The sequence below is a fragment of the Amphibalanus amphitrite genome, unplaced genomic scaffold, assembly GCF_019059575.1.
Source record: "Amphibalanus amphitrite isolate SeventyFive unplaced genomic scaffold, NRLGWU_Aamphi_draft 000547F_arrow, whole genome shotgun sequence".
Classification (NCBI taxonomy): Eukaryota; Metazoa; Arthropoda; class Thecostraca; order Balanomorpha; family Balanidae; genus Amphibalanus; species Amphibalanus amphitrite.
The window spans coordinates 377,251-398,178 of NW_024882041.1; the positions used below are offsets into that span (position 1 = coordinate 377,251).

The following is a 20,928-nucleotide window of genomic DNA, read 5'->3' on the forward strand; positions in this document are numbered from 1 at the left end:
TCATCAGGGAACTCAGAGAGAGAGGAAAAAGCTTTATGCCGGCCCATTCATCATTCAGAGCTGCGCTTTCAATGCCTTTTCTGATTAAAAAATGGTATTAAAGGAACTTATCATAGAAATTTCCTTTTTCGAGCTCTGAATATTCTATGTTTGATATCATCAAAAGAATCTTGAATCGAAATCAAACGTTTTGACCGCAATAAACAAAAATGTCTGTATTTTAATAGGAGTTCGCGCGCTTTCTCGGGGCGCGTAAAGCGCGATTGTGGGTTTGTTGTTGTGTGTTGTGGTTGGGTGCTGCTAGTCGGTAATTGTCATTTTTGCATTTTTTAGGTCTTTGAATTCTTATTTTTCGTCTTGGTTGGTCTTGAAACAGTGTTGAGCATGCGTATGTACGGTTGATTTGAGGATAAACCACCCGTTGCTCTGCGCCTCAAACGTCACGGCCGCGCCGTTCATTATGTCTTCCAAACTTTTAAGAATTGAATTGGTGGTGTAGACTAGGTAGTAGGTACGATTGAAAGTATGTATACGATCAAACCGTCAAGCTGCTCATAACTTTTTGCTTGTAGTGCTAGGAAGCTTCTGTCAATGCAGGACGTCCTTGGACTACTACTGATGTCCTGCGTTTTCCGCAATGTTTTAACAATTGCTTGCTTATGGGCCCTGCTGCCCTGGTTTATGGGCCTTACTAACAACTGGTTGAAATCAGCTGGCAGCATATGATAGCTATGACATTTATTGATATAAACTCGGTAGTAGGTGGACATGAACATGTAAAATGGAACTTGTAGAAAAATTGATATATAGATAGGTATTTAGTCTTTTATACCTAGTATTTATATATAACAAGCTCTGCTGGCGCTACTATACGACACCAGCTAGAAAATAAACCAGCTAGAAATAGTACGGCCCTGTTTTTTGGCCTGCTGCTACCAGACACTACTTGGTTTTGGCCATCACTTTCCATGGGCAGTGATATGTAAGCAGAACTGTCCATTTTGCTTATTTCCTTAGGAACTAAGCTCCAACTTCCAATACATATTAGTTTTTAGAAACATCACATGCTGAAACAATTGAAACAAACAATGGCCTTGTTTCAAGCAAAGCCATGTATAGGCACAGCACATGGTATTTGGTATTCACTAGTACATATGCTGATAAATACCTATGTGGTTTGAACCACTTAATTCAAAGGCTACTGATTTAGTGAGTTAAACTATAAAATTTACAGTTCTGAAGTACCATCTTGCTGACAATGGAGGATTTACAGTGTTGTGCTGTACCTGTTATTTATTATCAGCAACCAGCACTGTTGTACCAAAGGTGGTGACTCACATAGCATTGGATCTGTGTCTGTCACTTCCTAAACCTCTTAGGTCCTCAGACTTGAGCTCCTCAAAAACACCCCCCCCCCCCCCCAAAAAAAAAAAACATGTAGAGCTGCTCCAGGCTCCCCCAACCCCCAGCACTCTTTAAGCACAGATTCAAAGGAACAAATGGTGTGCCTAATTGTCATCACTAAGATTCAATTTTTCTTTTCTTTTTGCAGGTAACTTAAGCATTTTTCCAAGATGGGTGATCTTGGTGTGATTGAGGTGGATCAGTATTTAAGAGATATCCAGAGAGACTATCTTGACTTCTTGGATGATGAGGTAAGTTTTTCGATGCTCTCTTTATTAATTCTTTGTTGTGTCTTTTGTACTTCTTTGTACCTTGTGTGTGATAATGATGATAAACATGCATTTTGCTAACATTTTCAATGCAGTTGAAGCTTAAGCTCCATGTTGGGTAGGTAAGCTTTCATTTCTGAAGAGGTGTCATTAAAGGCCAGTTTTTTATTCTATTTGGTATTGTTGAGGCATACTTATCATGCTGTAGTTGATAGTTATCTAACAAACCATGATAAAGAGTTGCAAAAGTCTCCAATCAATGTATCTTTTTGTGTTACAATTGCAGGAAGATCAAGGGATTTACATGCATCTTGTTCGGGACATGATTGAAAATCAGAAGACCAGACTCATTGTGAACGTGAATGACCTGAGGAATAAGCTGCCTAAGCGAGTGGCCGGGTAAGACAACCTGCTCTCCTTTTGACAGGTGCATGATTTGATTGTTTTCCTGAAGGTATGTGTGCTCAGCCTATGAGTATTTGTTAGATAATTCCATACCGATGATTTTCTGAGACAAATATGTACGGTTCTCCAGGGTATTAGTCGTTGGTCGCTCGGCGAGCGGGAGGGCAACCAGTTCCGCCCCTGTATCGCGTGACCCCTTGCTCCGCCCAGTTACGCACGAGCGTACTCCACGCCGCGTAGTAGCGTGGGGAGGGGAGGGTTAGAATGGTGGCATGTGTAGAGGCTAGAACCGGTTTCCACCGCCATGCCACCGCCCAGCGACATGGAGCGGGGTCAGTGACCAGTGCGCAGGGAAAGGTCAGAGGTCAGCTTTAACATAGAGCTTTGTGTCTCCCTCCCCTCCGTGTGTAACGACCGCACGACAGCGGCCGGCCGCCGATCAGGCTTGACATGTCAAGGTCACCCGCAGTCAACGGGCTCAGAGGGTTGGTCGAGTGCGAGTCCGTGGCTGACGACAGTCTCGACCATGTGCTAACTGCTATGGTGCCGATACACTAGCGCGGGTAATAAGTTTGAGTTCAGTGCATATGACTGCTGGGGCGTGTCCTCTTGATATGATGCTTTGTAACGTGTATGATACGCTTAAAACCTCGCTGGCAGTGGCCGAGAGGAGAGGGGGGAGGCGGTTGCCGCCTCCACATGTTTATTTTTGTTGATAGCTGCGAGAGCTGAAATTTGGCAAGCCTGGCCTTTGATTCAAGCTGAATTTTTATGACAGCAGCTGTGTTTTCACCTTCGCCCATATTGGTGTTTTGCCAGCGTCTATCGTAAAGAGGGGGAGGAGGGTCCGTTGGACCCCTTTGCCGTTCAGCCCCTAACGAGCTAGAGCTTCGCGGGAAAAGAGCGTGTTGCCCGTGACGAGAGGAGGCCGATGATACCCAATTTTAACCCTCGCCGGCACAAGGGGGATTGATGCAACCCCCCCTAAGGTTTTTCGCGAATAACTCGCGTAAAAAGCGGCCGATCGCGACGAAACTTTCAGTACCCTCGCATTCATCAATTTTACACCTACCCTGAAAATTGTTTGACCCTAACCCAAATGACCTTTGACCTGTGACCTCTTTTCCGAGACCATGTTTGGCCGGAATCGCGATTCGGCGTATGACGGCTCGCATTAGCCGCGCGTTTGCAAGCTTTTCGTGGTTTCAAACGTTCAAACATGTGATTTGATGTTGCTTCCATACATTAGGGTGGGTTTCAAGGTCAGCTGAAGGTCAGGTCAGGTCATTGACCTTTGGTGACCTCGGGTGACCTCGGTTCACTTTTTCGAGTTTTACATGCTTCCAGGCTAGTTTTTTAGCTAAATTAGAATTTAGAAACCATTTGAACATTTACGAAGTAGTTTTGGTGCCTTCGTAACATGTTACGAAGCTGTCAGAGGCGGTTGACACGTATTACGAATACCCGTCACAACCCCTACCGGTTGACCTGACCTGACCTGACCCGACCTGGTCTAAATGCTTAAAGACATCATCTCTGATCAAAACTAATACGATATTCGTGATCAGCGTCCCGGAAAACCACTTAGCATCCACACTTTACGACTTTCTAACAGGTCCCCGGTTTTTGGGTCATTGACCTGACCTGGAAGGTCACCCGATGACCTAGGACCTTAAACTTGGGTATCATCGGCTTCCTCTCGTGACGGGCAACACGCTCGTTTTTTTTTTTCCGCGAAGCTCTAGCTCGATCAGGGGCCAAACGCGAGGGGGGTCGTACCAACCCCCCTTGTGCCGTCGAAGGACGCAAAATGGCCTGTGCCGGCGAGGGTTAAGGTCCTAGGTCATTGGTTGACAGGTCAATATAACTCAAAAGTCGGGGAATCGGGACCTGTTAGAGCTTCGTAAAGTGAAGCTGTTATAGGGTTTTGCGGGGTGCTGATCACGAAATTCAAGTTAGTTTTGATCACAGATGATGTTTTCGTGCATTTAGGCCAGGTCGGGTCAGGTCAGGTCAGGTCACATGTTACGAGTGAACTAAAACTACTTCATGTTCAAACGGTTTCTAAATGCGAAATCAACTCCAAAATCTACCCTAGAAACATGTAGAACTCGAAAGAGTGAACAAAGGTCATCAAAGGTCAGTGACCTGACTGATCTTCACGTGACCTTGATACCCACTAGAATCCATGCGATCAACATACTTTCACATGTTTGATCGCTGAAAGCCACAAAAAGACAATAAAACGCGTTCTACTCGAAATACGCCAAAACGCGATTCCGGCCAAACATGGTCTCGGGAAAACAGGTCACAAGTCAAAGGCCTTTTGAGTCAGGGTCATGCAAATTATAGGATAGGCGTAATATTGAATAACTTGAGGGTACTGAAAGTTTCGCCGCAATCAGCCGCTTTTTGTGCGAGTTATTTGCGAAAAACTGAGGGTAGGAGGTCTGTTCGACACCCTCCTACAAGTGCGAAGGTTAAGGTCAGGCCGTTGACCAATGGCGTCAAAAGTGAACCTCTGTAAGGCCCCAAAATGTCGCGACGTCGCAGCACCCTTCGTGTCAGGGGACTTTTCAACGGGAAATGAAGCTTATATGATCTAGTACTATCTCCCATGAGGCCTCACAACTTGTATGTAGCTATCTCGTATTTTTCTTAAGAGTCACCTGAAGTCAGGTCGGTCACGCAGCCTCACGATTATTAATCAATTTAGAAATATGAAAACTGTTATTTTGGCACCGGGAGCCATCTAAAGCTGTCTCAAGCGCATGAATTCGCGATTTTATACAATTTTTGCAAGCCCCAGCATTCACTTTTCCATTCTTAAAGTTAGGCGACTTCATTTATGACATCACTAAGGTCACAGGAGATTTCACCAAAAAGTCCCGATCAAATTGAGCTAGCGAGTCGGGAAGCCACCAGTGGTAAGGACCTACCGCATCGAAGAAGCGATATGACCTCCTTGAGTCAGCCTCGTGGCCTGAGTGGCTCTGCCCTGACATGACCTGAGGTAAACACCTTAAATTGACCTCAACAAAAACAAAGCGTAAACTATTCGACGCGTTTGAGCATGCAAAACTCTTGGCTCTGTAACCACTTAAGGTGAAGTTGTTTACCAAAAACCGATCCCGCGACTTGGAGCACTTATACTGACCTCAGAGTTTATCGGTGGACCTGAGACATTCAACTCGGGTACCAGTTCCTGCATCTCATACGATGCACGCGTTCAGTTTTATCCGCAAGGCGCTAGCTCAATTAGGGGCAAAAACACGGAGAGGGGTCGTAATGCCCCCCCCCCCCCCCTCGGCCGGGGTATATGCAGAAAACCCAAAATTCCGTTGAAGGTTAAGCACTGAAGTGATATATTATGATGCCAGAAGGTATAGGTAAAAACAAGTATGCACAAGAGCGAATGTGAATTAAACTGTGTTTGAGGTATGCCTTTTTTATTATACATTCGATTTGCTTTAGTTATTGGTAAGAACAGATACAACCAAGAAGAGCGCCCCTGAAGAAAAGGTGGCGCACCGGACGGGTGCGATTTTAAGGTCTAAGGTCAGTCGGGGACCTCTAAGTTCGGATCAAGCGCTGCATGTTAGGGTTAAAACTTAATACTAAAAAAAAAAAATGGGAGCAAACAAGCATCCCGATTTTGGCAGCATCGTCATGCTTTGTCACGGCACTCATCCACTCCCTCGGCCGAAATATTAGTTCCTTTTTGTATGAGTTCTGGCATAATCCCGCACATTATGCTGCATGTTGTTTGCCATGAAAAAAAGCATGTTCAGCTACGTTCTACGCAGTACGCACTAACCTAACCACCATCATCCCATCATCCACCACTAGCCACCATCCCGTTCTGTGATCCGTTCCACCACACACGAATCAGCCGAGATACTAGTCAGTCGGGCTAGCGCTATCCTCCCCTCCCTTCCTGACTGCACAGCGCTAAAACCCAGAGCCGAGACTTCCCGAGCGCGACCTCTGACCTCACGCGGTCCGAAGGGTCGGCCGATGCCTAAGGGCGCGCCGCGCGCCGGCCACCCGGATAGCCTCTGCCGAGCCTCCCTTCCATACACCGTTTACTACGCGCTCGATTCATTCATGATTCTGTGTTTCCGCGTCCCTCTCGCTAGGTGGCACCATGGATGTCATAGGCGATCCCAGGAAGATTGCGGCCAGAATACCCCAAACGGCAGAAAATGAGGTTTTTGGTGGATATCTCGGAAAGTATTTGGCATACAACGATGAAATTTCACAGTCTCGTGGTAAATGTGCATACACATAATCCGGGTTGATACTTATGCATTTAAACATTATATAGGACCAGATATGTCCGAAAAAGCAAAACCAACAAGACTTTTACTGGAGAGCCGTACCTATGATCAGATTTTGTAAGCCTATCTTATCACTTTCAGTACATTATTCAAAAGCGCACATTAGGGTGAGCCAAAAAAAGTTTTCGGATGCGAACGCAGAACCTCGCAACTTATGCGCATTGGTGAGCAAACATTGCCAGAAATTTTTTTAGCGGCTGGTAGCATGACATCATATCGCGCAGAGCATCGGAATTAGTCCGTATCGAAGGTGTTAAGCGTTACAGTTTCCAATGGTGGAGCGCGGCTGCGGGTGGTGCCTAACACCAGGTGGCTGAGACCTCTCCTCCGTTTATTGTTTGAGGTAATAGACGGTGTTTTATGGTGATGAACGACGCATTTTTGGTATGTCCTCTACATCTTAAGTTTTTACCTCTATCTTCTAGCGCCTGAAACCAATCCTCGACCCTAACAGTGGTACAGTGAACACTGCCGATGGTTGGCTAGAGGATAGACGCAAAAAGTTTAGGATGTAGAAGACGTGGCGAAAATGCGTCGTTCGTCACCATAAAGCACCGTCTATTAGCTCGAACAATAAACGGATGGCAGGTCTCTGTTAGGCACCGCCCGCAGCGGCGCTCCACCATTGGAGACTGTAACGCCTTACACCTTCGATACGGACAAATTCCGATGCTCTGCGCGGCATGAAGATGTCAAGCTACGAGGCTAGAATTTTCTTGGTAATGTTTTCTCACCAATACTCATAATCTGCAGGGTTCTGCGTTATAATCTGATAAAGTTTGATTTTTTCATCGCCGTAGCGCACACGAAGGATCAATGCAGTTAAGACTAGCCACCAGGAAATATTATCTTCCTTTTGAATTCACTTTTCGATTTCTATTTATTCCTATGGCTCGTCTCTTGCTATGGGCGCAAAATGACCTCGCAGTCGGCGCGCCCCTAACCCCCAACAAACAAACAGACAAACAGCTTGTCTTGTACCATATTCAATTTAAGTCGTCTGCCTGGCTTAGAAAATCTGACAAAACCTATGTTTGCTCAAGTAAAAGATCATTATTCTTCTACATTTTCTCCAGGTAGTTTGCTGTGCTTGCTGATTATTTCTCTTGAGTCAACAAGAATAATAGTGACATTTGTTAGTCTCGTTGCTTCAATAAGTGTTGCCAGGATATGCCTGAAATTTAGCTTGCATTGGTGAGACGTGAAAACCTGCCTTTCTTTCAGACTCATGAAAAATGCCTTCGAAGAGCTCAGCTGTTTTCAGCGTGCTCTCATGGAGTATGCTGGAGCAGCGGACCCAGTCTATGCTAAGCAGCATGAAGAACTCAGCATTGGTCTTGAGGGAAGCTTCGGCTCTCATCATGTCAGTCCAAGGACTCTGACTTCAAAGTTTCTCGGCTCGGTCGTCTGCGTCGAAGGCATCGTGACAAAATGTACGTAATACTAAATACTGATGTAAGGTCGTGGTTTATTTGCGTCTACAGTGTTCTTTTTTCATAACACTTCACATGAACTTGTAACTCTGCAATATTAAACACGCCTGACGAAATTACCTGGCTATATGTCGAAGTTATACAGTCTAGATAGTTTTTGCGTAATTCGGCAGTGATCTCCAATGATGGGCTGCCTTGTTCCGCTCTCATTACCCTGCCAACTAACGCCTGCCTTTCCCACAGGTTCGCTGGTTCGGCCGAAGGTGGTGAAGAGCGTTCACTTTTGTCCGGCCACCGGGAAAACGATCGAACGCCGCTACACCGATATGACGTCACTGGACGCCTTCCCGTCGGGGTCAGTAGGACTGCCATGCTATATTTGTGACGAGTTTTGACCTGCTCTTTTCACACCCGTTTGGCAGGTGTCAGCTGTTTTTTTGTGGTATATTTTCCTCAGTGTTGTCTGTTTTTGTTTCCGTAGCTCCGCGTATCCAACGAAGGACGATGAGGGTAACCTGCTGGAAACTGAGTTTGGCCTGTCCAGATACAAGGACCATCAGACGCTGACCATTCAGGAAATGCCCGAGAAGGCGCCCGCAGGTGTGTACGACCCTCCGTGATGTCCGAGACATGTGGACTTGCAACGTTTATGAACTAAATGCCGTATTGTCTTTGATCTGTGCGGGTCCCCAGATGATCTGTGTGAGTGCGAACACTGACGACCGATTCCCGGATAAAGGCGGGTATGCTGTATGGTCCGTGATCTATCGGCTGGTCCCCGGTCGGTCTGTGTACTGGGATTGGTGTGTGTGTGGGGGGGGGAGGTTGTATCGCCCCCGGCTGGTCCGTGTATTACTGCGGGCCGCTGACCTGACGTCCGCTGCACGCCCGCAGGTCAGCTGCCGCGCTCTGTGGACGTGGTGTGTGACGGCGACCTGGTGGACCGGTGCAAGCCCGGCGACCGCGTCCAGCTGGTGGGCACCTACCGCTGCCTGCCCGGAAAACAGAACGGCTTCACCTCGGGCACCTTCCGCACCATCCTGATCGCCAACAACGTCTCCCTGCTCAGCAAGGAGGCGTCGCCCACCATCACCGCCGACGACGTCAAACTCTGCAGGAAGTTCTGCAAGGCCAAACGGGTGCGTAATGTCCAAAATTTTATGGGAGGAAGGAAGGGACACTGGAGCTGGCAACTAATAGTTTGAGCGTGTTTTTATGGTTGAGATTTGTCATGACTTTTTTCTCATCCACTGCATTTCCATCATTTCAGAAGGATGTTTTCGACCTCCTAGCCCACTCTCTGGCGCCTTCAATTCACGGTCATGAGTACATCAAGAAGGCTCTTCTGTGCCTTTTGCTCGGCGGAGAAGAGAAGATTCTTCCCAACGGAACCCGTCTCCGAGGGTAAGTTTCAGTACTGAGTACACTGAGCTTGTGCGTATCATGCACAATTATTTTAGACTTGAGCTTGCCCGCAAAACTGGCCCGACCGAATTCCTATTAGATTTAATGTCTTATTGTTGCAACGGTTTAGTTATTCGATAAACGACATTCCCCGGAGAAGTAGCGCCATTCGCTGTATGTTTCGATAGTTTTTTTCGGGCCTGGCGCTGACGTCTCGATATTCCACACACAGCAGTGGTGTGCAGGCTGATCTGACTCTATGTCACTCTGTCCACTTGTCGTTTGGTCCGCCGCTGTCATTCCGTGCCTCTCTGTGTCCGCAGCGACATCAACGTGCTGCTGATCGGCGACCCTTCGGTGGCCAAGTCTCAGCTGCTGCGCTACGTGCTACACACGGCGCCGCGAGCCATCACCACGACGGGCCGCGGCTCGTCAGGAGTGGGTCTGACGGCGGCCGTCACCACCGACCAGGAGACCAACGAGCGCAGGTCAGTGTGAGGTCTAGTGAGGTCACCAGAGACCAGAGACGAACGAGCCCAGGTCAGTGGGGCCATCAGAGACCAGCGAGGGCCAGTGACCAGCCACCAGGACCACCAGGAGACCAGCGAGCGCAGGTCAGTGCCGAGGTCGAACACCGACCAGGAGACCAACGAGCGCAGGTCAGCGCCGTGATTGCCAACCAGGAGATGCTGTGGAGGCATACAGAAATATGTTTTGGATCAGATCAAGTTAGACGAAGGAACTGGAACCAGAGTGCTCGCTTCTGACCGTCGATCGCCCCCCTAACCCCTTGTTTCCAGACAGGAGGCCTTCGCTATAGCGCTCCATTCTGATCGTCTATCGCCCCTGTTTCCAGACTGGAGGCCGGCGCCATGGTACTCGCAGACCGCGGCGTCGTCTGTATCGACGAGTTCGATAAGATGACCGACATGGACCGAACGGCCATCCACGAGGTGATGGAACAGGGACGCGTCACCATCGCCAAAGCCGGCATCCACGCCAAGCTGAACGCACGCTGCTCGGTGCTGGCCGCCGCCAACCCCGTCTACGGCCGGGTAAGCAAGCAAAACTTCGCCGCTCAGTCGATAGATGGTAGGGCAATCGGGCCGGGAGGAGGAGGTGGGACACGAGATTTGCTGAAAAGTTGCGTCAGGTTTGGATTGGTAATGAACGTTTGTGGATTCCTTGGTATCAGACAATTGGCCGCCCCATCAAGTAATATGGAAATTATGCGGAACTTCTTAAGCCCTTAAATGAAGCGCACGATTGTGCGCCTCGTCTTGAAATATGATTTGATTCGTCGACTGATACCGCATTGGAAGTGGATTGTACGACGATGTTTAGCTGTGCTTGCATGTCCTCTTGACCAGTTTGTCAACACTCCTCACACTTGTCATTCCTAGCTACTTGGGCTAACGAGTGTATGTTTGGTTTCAGTATGACCAGTACAAGACGCCGATGGAGAACATTGGCCTGCAGGACTCGCTGCTGTCTCGGTTCGACCTGCTGTTCATCGTGCTGGACACGATTGACGCCGAGAGTGACCGGCGCATCTCCGACCACGTGGTGCGCATGCACCGCTACCGGTAAGTCGCGCACTGTGGACTGTGAACGCTAACAAATTGTATAGCCGTAGCATCCACGGTTTAGATGCGGGTAAATCGTGCATTGTGGACGCGAACTCATTGCCCAGCGGCCAGCCTCGTGTTCACCGATAATGGTTAGGTGTGAACTTTGTGTTAGGCAGGTCATAGCGTCCTGACTACAGCTTTACCCACAGTGCCTGACCACTCCTAGCCAGCCACACAGCACACCCGACTACAGCTCTAGCCAGATACACAGCACCCGACTACTCTGAACCAGGCACACAGCTCACCTGACTCCCCTTTGCCCCCGCAGCTCTCCGAACGAAGAGGACGGCGCTGTGCTGCCGCTGGGCTCGGGGATCGACCTGCTGGCCACTGCCAGCGTGGCGGAGGAGGAGGAGCCCGAGAAAACCACCATCTACGAGAAACACGACCCGCTCCTGCACGGAAAACGCGAACACGGGTCAGTGGCACATCAACTATTAGTTCTGTTGGGATTTTACGATATTATGTCCTTCGTGTGGCTGGCTGATAGGTTTTGCTGCTTAACGCGGCTTGGGTAACGCGGCATGGCTTTCATGCAATGTACTGGAAGATGAAAATTGTATCAATGATTCTGTTTTGCTATTAATTGTCTTGACGCGTCACTACTACATTCGCTGATTTTCTTCTGCCTTCATCCAGTGCCGGTAAAATCATCAGCATGAACTTCATCCGCAAGTACATCCACATCGCCAAGGAGATGAAGCCGAAGCTGTCCAACCAGGCGTGCGCTGCGATCTCTGAGGAGTACTCTCGGCTGAGGTCACAGGACAACACCAACAACGACATGGCCAAGGTGAGACACGGCTGTAACGCGGAGGATATTTTTTTTTGGGGGGGGGTATAGAAGAAAATGTATCTATCCCTTATCATCAGTGTCGATCTGTATCAAGTACTTGTGTCGTACGCTTCCTGCCTCCGGTGTTTTACCGGTGTTTTCATTGACACTTCACATCTCTCTGTTATACAGACCCAGCCGATCACGGCCCGAGCGCTGGAGACGCTGATCCGACTGGCCACGGCGCACGCCAAGTGCCGCCTCAGCCCCACTGTCGACATGCAGGACGCCCACTCGGCCATCGAGCTCCTCCAGTTCGCCATCTTCAAAAAGGTGCGGCGACCGGGCTTGACGTTTTATCAATCGTGGTGTATCGGAATAAGAAGTCGTACACCTATATGTATCTTGAGTTACTGAAAGATGAATTAATGGACGAAGATCGTTGTCTTTCAGGGCATATTTTAAGGATTTTTCACTGCGTCCCAAAGGTGGCATAGGGCACATGCTTTGATCGGAAAGGGCACATTGCAAGCGAAATAGTATATAATGCAAGTGAGATAATGTACAGATACATTGTGTACTGTGCTGGTGGGGGGGGGGGGCACTGCAAGCGGGATATTGGGAGCGGGCTGTGATTGCTTTTGGCCAGTCTCGAAATTCGCCCAGTCGTAGTGCGTTCTTTATCCGCATTCAAAGGGCGGACAGGCGATTTAAAATGACATTTACATTGTTGTTAGTCACTCGTTTTCCTGAACGGCGTTGGGCGTGTTTGACCTCCCTTGACGCACCAAATTGTACCTATGCTTAGAGAATAAATATGAATATGCACATGATTAAAATGTGATACATAGTCTCTTCATGCGTTTTTCACCCTTATCAGTTGATTCAAAATAGAGGTTGACGTGTGAAACATGGCCAATTTGCATTGAAGATACTATGTGTTTGAAATAATTAGATGACGTAAGGTCAAACAGTACCCACCTAAGTTGTGACGAAAAATCATCGTATTTTAAAGCTACATAAAAAATCCATCATAGATTAATGCTTTGGATGAACGGATGCTTTGGATGCTTCGGATTTCGCTTCCTTACTGCCTATCATGTAATATAACCCAAGCTTTTCCCAATGGAAGTTCCTTTGTTTAATTATTATGCCCAGAAATGTGTCGATTTTGTGCCATTTCCGGGCGCTTTTGGGGGGGGAGGGAGCATGGCCCCGTGGCTCCCTCTATATCCTCCTATGGCCAGACGGCCATGACGGCCCTGATCTGACCGTATGCCATCAAATGTCAAACTTCGCAATGATGCGATATTTTTTTCGGAAAACGTGCCGGTATCTCAAAAACTATGATAGCTAGGAGGGCGCAATCGATAGGAGAAAAGCAATCGATATATCTTGAACAGCTCTTCGTCAATATTTCATCAGGATTGAGTTCAGATCAACGGTTAAGGCTCCATAGCCAAAAACGGGTAAAATTACAATTTTTGTCAATATGGTTTCATGAAAAGCTTTTGAACTAAAAAAAGGTAGAAAATTTTCGTTTGCACGATCGTTCTTCTCTCATTTTTACCTCGAAATGTCAAGGTCAGAACTTGAGCTCACATTACGGTCATTTCGTGACCAAGATAGATCATGTCGCATATCAGTCGATGCGTTTCGATGAGGTACCTCAAAACAATGATACAATCCACTGTGCATGCAAAAGCCCTGTAGGGCCGGATTTTGGGCCAGGCTCCGGGCCTGCGGGCTCCAACTTGACATCTCTAAACAGGACTTTAGGGAAGGGCAGGACACAGAGTCTGAGCCCTAAGGACAGGGCAGGCACAGGCCATGAAGCTAAGCTAAGACGGATACTTGAGGGCTGGGTAGGATGCAGGGTCCGAGGGCAAGGCAAGGCGTGGGTCTGAGGCTATCATTACACAAGGCCGGAGAGTAGTGCAAGACACAGGGCCTTAGAACACCTGATGATCAACACACCTGATGGCAGGGCAACACGCAGGATCTTAGAGCAGGGCAAGAAATAGTACCTAAAGGTAGAGCAAGACATAAGACACAGGTATGACACAAGGCCCGAAACACCGCCCACGTCTTGTCATACCTTCGGGCCCCGAAGGTATGACAAGACGTTGGCAATGTTTCACGGACGTCGGACGCTGCTATCAAATTCCGCGAGCTGACGACATACTTGTGGTAGTGTTTGAGCAATGGGCCTGTTGATGTCTCCATGGAAACCCAATTTGACACGTGTAATAGCAGCGTGCTGCTATCACCGGTGAAACAGGGCCAGGGTATGGGGCCTTAGGGCAGGGCAAGGCTCAGGGCATGGAGGCAGAACAAAGCACGGGTTCTGAGGACAGGTAAGGGCACGGGGCATGAGGACGGGAAACGGCACGGGACCTGAGGGCGGGAGACACCACAGGGCCTGATGACAGGGCAGGGCACAGCGCCTGAGAGCGGGCATGGGACACGAGACCTTAGGGCAATGCAGAATACAGGGCTTGAGGGCAGAGTAGGACACAGGGTCTGATGGCATGGGACGGCACAAGGCCTGACGACAGGGCAGAGCACAGCAACTTAGGGCGAGGCCGGGCACGGGCCTGAGGGCGATACAACGCATAAGGCTTAATGGCAGAATAGGGCACAGGGTCTAAGGGCAGGGCAATGCACATGAGGCCTGGAAGCAGAACATGACAGGACAGGGCCTGAGGCAGGGCAAGGCATTAGGCTCGAGGATGGGCGCGGGGCCGGGGCATGAGGACATGGGAAGGCACAAGGCCTGATGGCAGGGCAGGGCACAGTACCTGAAGACAAGGCAGCGGCACGGGGTCTGATGGCAGGACAAGTGTACAAGGCTTGAGGGCAGAGAAGGGCAGGGGCCCCAAACTAGGGTAGGGCAGGGCACGGGGCCAAAAGACGGGAAGGCAGCGCATCAAATTTCCAGGCAGAATATATAAAGTATCGTGTTTGAGGGCAGGGCAGAGCGGGGCACAGGGCCTGAAGAAAGGCCAGGGCAAGGTAAAAGACCTAAGGACAGGGCACTGGGCAGGGCACATATCCTAGGGGTATAGTAGGGAAGAACATAATAAGGTGTATGACCAAGGGTAGGGCAGCGCACAATGACTGGAGAGGGCATGTATGTGCTTAGGTACATAGTAAATCAGGGCACAAAGCAATCGGAAAGCCAACATCTTTTACACAGTAAAAGACCGAGGCATGTAACTTATTTTTGCTCGCACTTTTCGGCTGAAACCGTGGCATTTCAGTGTGGGACGCAGTGGTCCAAATTTCGCGAGGGCTACGTCCCAAAGGCAGGGGGCTGCGTCCCAAAATGGGACGCAGTCAGTATGTTAAAATATGCCCTGTTGTCTTTGGATGTCTGATGGAAATTGTAATTACGTAGTTTTATTGCAGTTTATGTAATATTTGTGGCAAACAATATTAGAGCCCTCAAAGTTCTATTTATCCAGGATGCTAAAGATGTCATGTATGCTTGGGACTAGTGTTGACGCTCATTTCTCACTGAGCTGACAATGGCTGGTGTGTCTCTGCCTATCGTCTGCAGGTGGACAAGAAGCCGGCCAAGAGCCGACGGCGCCGGGATGACGGCACTGACACAGAGGGAGAGGGCGACGGCGAGGAGGGCTCCGAGCGACCCAGGGTCAGTGGCCGCCAGGGGATACTGGGGGGTGTTACAGTCAGGGTCCTCAGCGGGTCATGGGATATATTTGTAGGTGTGTCTGGCTTTGACGACTGATAGCGGTAGCAATTGAGAACGCTTGAGATCTCTTCTTCTTTGAAATGGATTGTTTTGATCTCAGTGCGCTCATAATCGTAGTTTCGATGTATGTCCCTTGTTTTAGTTGTACGTGGCTGTTCCTTCCCCTGACCGTGTTTTCTCGGTCCGCCACCAGGCGAAGCGGCCCCGTCGCCAGCCCGGTGAGGAGGGTTACGACCCGTACGACTACGACTCTGACGAGGCCGACGAGGAGCCGCCGACGCTGCGCTCCCCGCGGCCCACGGCCGGTTCCTCGGTCCCGGAGAGTATGGATACGGCCGAGCCAGTCGAGAAGGCCATCACTGAGGAGAGGTCAGTCCGAAAAGACGGGAAATATGAGGCGCCGGGGGCCTAATGGGCGTTGATGACCATCATAGTCCGGTTGCCCTCAAAACCCAAACGCCGTCATCAAATTGTGATGCGTGGTGCATCCGCAACAAATGAAAATGGTGCACGGATACTCTTGATAGACGTGGATGATAAATCCAACATTATTCTGGCATGGCATGATTGTCCGCCTCCTGCTCCTTTGTAATGATTACGGAGCGAGTGAAGCGAGCGTAGTCTTTCCTTAGATTAACGGAAATTTCTGAGTATGAGCGGCCGGCCGGCCGGCCGGCCGGCCGTGGTCACGCTTTTGCGAGGCTTATATCTCAGCAACCACTTGACCGATTTACATGCGGTAATTTTTGTAGGGTAGCTTCATTCCTTCTACCAAGTATTGCACTATTCCCGATGCATATGGGTGACCCCTTATGCACGTGCCACGTGCAAAACCAAGAGGTGTCACTTTTGTAATTGTTGCAATATCTCGGTAACTACTGGGCCGATTGCGCTGAGAGTTGGCATGTAGGTAGGCACCCACTAGGCAATGCATATCCATGTGCCAGAGTTGGGGTGCTGCTGCACGTGCGCACGTGCAGGGGTCGTTTCCAGATCTCGAGAACGGCTGGACCGATTGCGCTCAAATTTGGTACACGGTTACGGAGCAGTTAGTAGGGTGCCGTGTACAAGTCAGTTGGGACCCATTCTGCACGTGCGCACGTGCAGGGTGCCGCTTCCAGATCTCGAGAACGGCTGGGCCGATTGTGCTCAAATTTGGCACATCGCTAGAGACCGGTTAGTAAGGTGCCGTGCACAAGTCAGTTGGAGGAACCCCCTCGCAATTTCGCACGTGCAAGGCCCACCCTCTCGCTCGCTCCGTTAGTCGCCACAAAAGGCGTTATACTGGTTCATAGGTCAGACTGAACACGTGCTATCCGATCGTTTAGGTGGGTGTGGACGTTGTGCCACAACGGACAGGTCGGCCGAGGTCTAACTTCACACCTGGCTCGGTTCTGCCACGGGTCATCACGATCGGACAGAAATCCGTTTCGGTCTCGTCTGAATTGTACGCACGGTTGGCGCCACGCTGAGTGCGCTTCCCGTTTTGGCGTGAGGTTCTATTGTCGACACCGGCGCGGCTATTGCAGTCGCCTGACGCGTCCGGGTGTCGCCCACGCCGCTATCTTTAGACGCCGCCGCCGGCGGGGTGCGATTCTGCGGAGTTGGCCGAGAGGTGTGTATTTGCGGCCCCAGGCCAGTCCCGGTGAGCCGAGACGCAACAAGTAATTGGACGACCGGTATAGCGGCCATCCGGCCTGAATGCCAGGTGATAATAAATCTTCCGCCTATTCGCCCAAGGTAGACGCTCTGCGTTCGCAAATACCCTGGAATACTGGCTAATGGTAACTGATAACAATTATAGCCGCATAAGAGGTAAAATTGAATTCATTTGCGGAGTTCCAGGTGATTTCACGTTTTATTGCTACCTTATTTTTCAGTCCCTCCCACTTGCCCTTTCTCAGCGTAGCTGCCTGCCCAAAAGTCGTTCCTTCGTTCCCAGTTGTGCTGGTGCGGAGTAGCTCTATCTTTGGAAGTCTCAAATTGTATAAATGCTACACCGCTATTTAGTTAGTATCAGTTTAACTCCCGGATCTTCTGGGGCTGTGACGATCTTGCCTCCTTGGAAAGCCATCAGCACTGCCTTTGCCGCTAGGAGCAAGGTATAGACGGCACTGCGACGCGTAATAACAGCTCATCTATAGACCTGTGTGTGAATAGGGCTCTTGGAAGGACTCCTGATGTGAAGGTCGGTCGTAGCCAGCACACGGACTCGACTGAATATAAACTATTCCAGTCAGGCTTCGAGATTATGAAGGGAGTCTTAGTGTGACGCAGTGTACTTGAAAAGCATTTGAGAAGGCTGCTTGCATGAGGTCTTTCTATTTGGTATGAACCTTATGTGAGCATTTTGGGGATGTCCACAAATTATTGCAGTTTCATTACGTTAATCTGGCCAAGAGATCGCCCGCTGGATGAGGAAGATTTGGTGGCGTAGCTGCCCAAATGCTATATTCAAGGTGGCGTTGATCCATTTTCCATATTAATAACTTCTTCATTCTCTTTTACTGGAAAATGTGTAAGCATTATGTAATGAAAAATATCAACATGCAAAAACTTCACCAAAGCACTAACAATCTCGAGTCTCGGGTTGCGTCGACAATAAGGGACAATTCCACATTTGCTCTCTGCGGCCGTACCTACCTCGCTGAAGACGGGCCGATCTCGATCTCACGGATGTCCATTGAGCTTCAATACATGTATTTGGGGCGCAATGATTCAATCTACACCGGAATGGTGACACCGGCAGGACGGCGACAATTCCCGTCAGAACTCCTCCGGTCTATATCGGGTGTGGGCAGCGTCCGGGACCGCTGAGCTATTCTGGTGAAACGGTACAGATCGACTGCTTGACATTCACTCTGCAGTGTGGTGAGAATGTTCTGGGTGCTAATGTGCCGGCTCTAAAACTGACACCGTCGCTCAGTAAAAACCGCTGTGCTGTTCCTGTAAAGGAGTTTCTACGCTTTTATCTTTGATGGGTTCATTGACGTAGAGTATTGCCTTCAACGTACCAAACGTGTACAACCAGCTGACACGGTGCAGCACGTGCGTGCTTCCCTGAAACTATGTACATACTGAAACTATATGTTGAGCGAATAGCGACGAAAACATGCGTTCAGCTATACATGACTAGCACCAACAACATTTAGTTGGATTTCGATACTTGATTTAATTCTTTTGAACAGTCCCTCAGTCATCCGTACGCCACACAGTATACCTTTCGCAGCAAGGTGTCGTTAGTGGGCCTGACGCACGTGTACACGGTAAGCCCACACAGTATAACTTTCGCAGCAGTGTCTCAAATGGTCATAACACGCGTGGGATACCCGGTAAGCGTCCAGACCCGTGAGAAAGCTGACAGGCTCTCCTGAACCCAACCTCTTAATGCGGTCGAGGACTCAGCCCCAGGAGTCGTAAGCCTGTTTTGCGGATTACCGGTCCGAGGCTTCACATGGTTCTACAGGATGACTCGTCAACGTTCCAGAAAACAAGGGTTGTTAAGTTACTTTCTGCTTGTAAAAAGATGAGTTATTTTTCAGTGCATCACTTCTATTGGATGTTGGCATTGAATAAAGATGAGTGTTACTCAAGAGTGTTATGCAATATCGTTTCTATTTTCTTCCTCCTTGTGTCTGTCCTTTTTCCTTGCACCTGTTGTCAGTTAAGCACGCTGTAGTTTGTTATTCTAGTTATCTGAGCTATGTTCTGTGTGGAAAAGCTCATGACACTACTGAGATTGTCTTCCACATATCTGACCACCACGATCAAATCAGTCACGTATGGTCTTTATAATCACGCCTTCGCCAAGGCAGCATCTCGTGACCACATCTTTTCTCTGCCGATGCTGACACTACTGTCTCCGTCCCTGCAGGTTCACCGTGTTCAAGACGTCCCTGCAGAACCTGCTCAAGGAGCGGCGCACGCAGACGCTGCCGATGGCGGAGGTGCGCTCCTACCTGGCCGAACAGCACGCAGCGCGGCCCTTCACCTCCGGGGAGGTGGAGGCCGCCACCGACCGTATGATGGAGGCCAACCAGCTGATGGTGGCCGACGACCAGCTCTTCCTCATCTAGACGGCGCCTCGGGCTCTGTTCAGTGGCCAACCAGCTCTTCCTCATCTAGACAGGCCCTCGGGTCCCGGGGAAGCATGCGATGGATTCCAAATAGCTGGCGCCTGGCCGTTCTTGGAGCGCTGGTAAAATGGGCGTTGAGGTAACGTCTAAATAGGAATGTTGGCTCCCGTACTTTGGCTAGATCAGGATAGTGCCTAGTTTGTAAAGCGAGATGCAACGGTTATGTAGAGGGACCACGCCATATGTTCGTGGCAACTTCCACTTCTGACGACTGGCTGACTTCCGGCGCGCCATGTGACTCGAACGTGGCCTCGTTTCCCGGAAGGCTGTGTATCTGTGTGTCTGAGGGTGCGGAAGGTTGGCGCCAGAGGCACAGTCCGCGATACTGAAGGCGGCAATATCGGTCTGACCGGAAGGGAGCGGCTGAGAACGAACAGAAGCCACCCGAGAGTTTCCCACCCGGCTGCCCGTGACCGCCTCACCGCCAGCCTCGGGAGAAAGTGCGGGACCGGGATCTCCCATTGGCTTTAGGCATGTCCAACTCTCCGCCGGACCCGTGTTCCCCCATTATGTAAGTACCTGCTAGACTGTGCGTTTTGTATGGATGGCCACATGCGGTTGGCGCGGTTGCTGCCCCCGGCTCGCTGTTGGTCTGCTGTCGACCTGTGTGGATGACGGCCTTCGAATACACTGTTTTTGTAGATGGTGTTTTGTGATGGATGAGCTTTGGATAGGATAGACGTGGGATGGTCAGGGATGGCCGTCTGCTAGCGGAAGGGACCGGCTGGGAACGAACATCGGCCTGTCGAGAATATCCCACCCAGTCGCCCGTGAAGCGGTGGTCGCAACTCGCAATGAGTTGACTTCCTTTTAAAACCGAGAGTAATGGTACAGCGAGACGTATTTAGTATGAACTATGTACATTGTACCGGATACCGCCACTGTAACATCGCTTGTTGCGCACAGAATGGACTTACGGCTGCCTTTCAGAAACTTTGTAATCGAAGGTCTACAAACGTTGCTCGCAAAGCTTGACTTGTTTACGGACTGAGCAAAAATGAGTTATAAATGTATGAAAATCTGCCTAGTGCGTCACCGTTCGATGTTGGCCGCCAAGTGCGTCGCCCACCTCCTGGTTGCGCTTATCAGTACATCTTGGCGCAGATGTGCGTCTAATAGCGAACTGCGTGGCGCTTGGTCCTACGACGCGATGTTTGAGTTACGCTACGGAACAAAAATAATGAAATTGGTAAGGTAATGCGCAGGATCCGAGTGCGAACATTTTATACGTATGCCTGTACCAACACCGATATCTTCCAGCATTTTCGTGAGATTTACCCGCTTCGTTTGAAATGTGTAATAAAGGTAGCATAGGGCATCTTTACTGGAAAGTGCCCTGCCGTTCCGCCGTTCTATTTATACACCGACCGTCTGTGTGCAAGCCTGTTGCTACCATGCTACCGAGGTCATACT

At 49.6% G+C, this 20,928-nt stretch overlaps 1 protein-coding gene across 5 annotated transcripts; it reads left to right on the forward strand.

The window, feature by feature from the left end:
* Positions 1–222: 222 nt before the first annotated feature.
* LOC122393661 (zygotic DNA replication licensing factor mcm3-like) lies at positions 223–20,156 on the forward strand. Of its 5 annotated transcripts, none has more exons than XM_043389894.1 (17): positions 223–265; positions 1,553–1,655; positions 1,960–2,072; positions 7,643–7,851; positions 8,095–8,206; positions 8,333–8,451; positions 8,746–8,990; positions 9,122–9,255; positions 9,579–9,743; positions 10,112–10,310; positions 10,693–10,841; positions 11,155–11,304; positions 11,526–11,679; positions 11,854–11,994; positions 15,224–15,319; positions 15,573–15,748; positions 19,254–20,156. In XM_043389894.1, exons 2-17 carry the CDS (start codon positions 1,575–1,577, stop codon positions 19,453–19,455), a joined length of 2,445 nt encoding a protein of 814 aa, XP_043245829.1. In that variant the 5' UTR covers positions 223–265; positions 1,553–1,574; the 3' UTR covers positions 19,456–20,156. The 5 variants fall into 5 exon arrangements, with proteins under 5 accessions (XP_043245829.1, XP_043245824.1, XP_043245827.1 ...); XM_043389889.1 differs by having other exon boundaries at positions 226–307; XM_043389892.1 differs by having other exon boundaries at positions 226–269.
* Positions 20,157–20,928: the final 772 nt, after the last annotated feature.

What these genes read in the sequence shown, in the direction of transcription:
- LOC122393661 (XM_043389894.1), top strand. Translation starts at nt 1,575, where the DNA reads ATGGGTGATCTTGGTGTGATTGAGGTGGATCAGTATTTAAGAGATATC. An exon ending in AGTTCTGCAAGGCCAAACGG is followed by an intron (nt 8,991 to 9,121) that starts GTGCGTAATGTC and finishes CCATCATTTCAG; the next exon opens with AAGGATGTTTTCGACCTCCT. An exon ending in CCAACAACGACATGGCCAAG is followed by an intron (nt 11,680 to 11,853) that starts GTGAGACACGGC and finishes TCTGTTATACAG; the next exon opens with ACCCAGCCGATCACGGCCCG.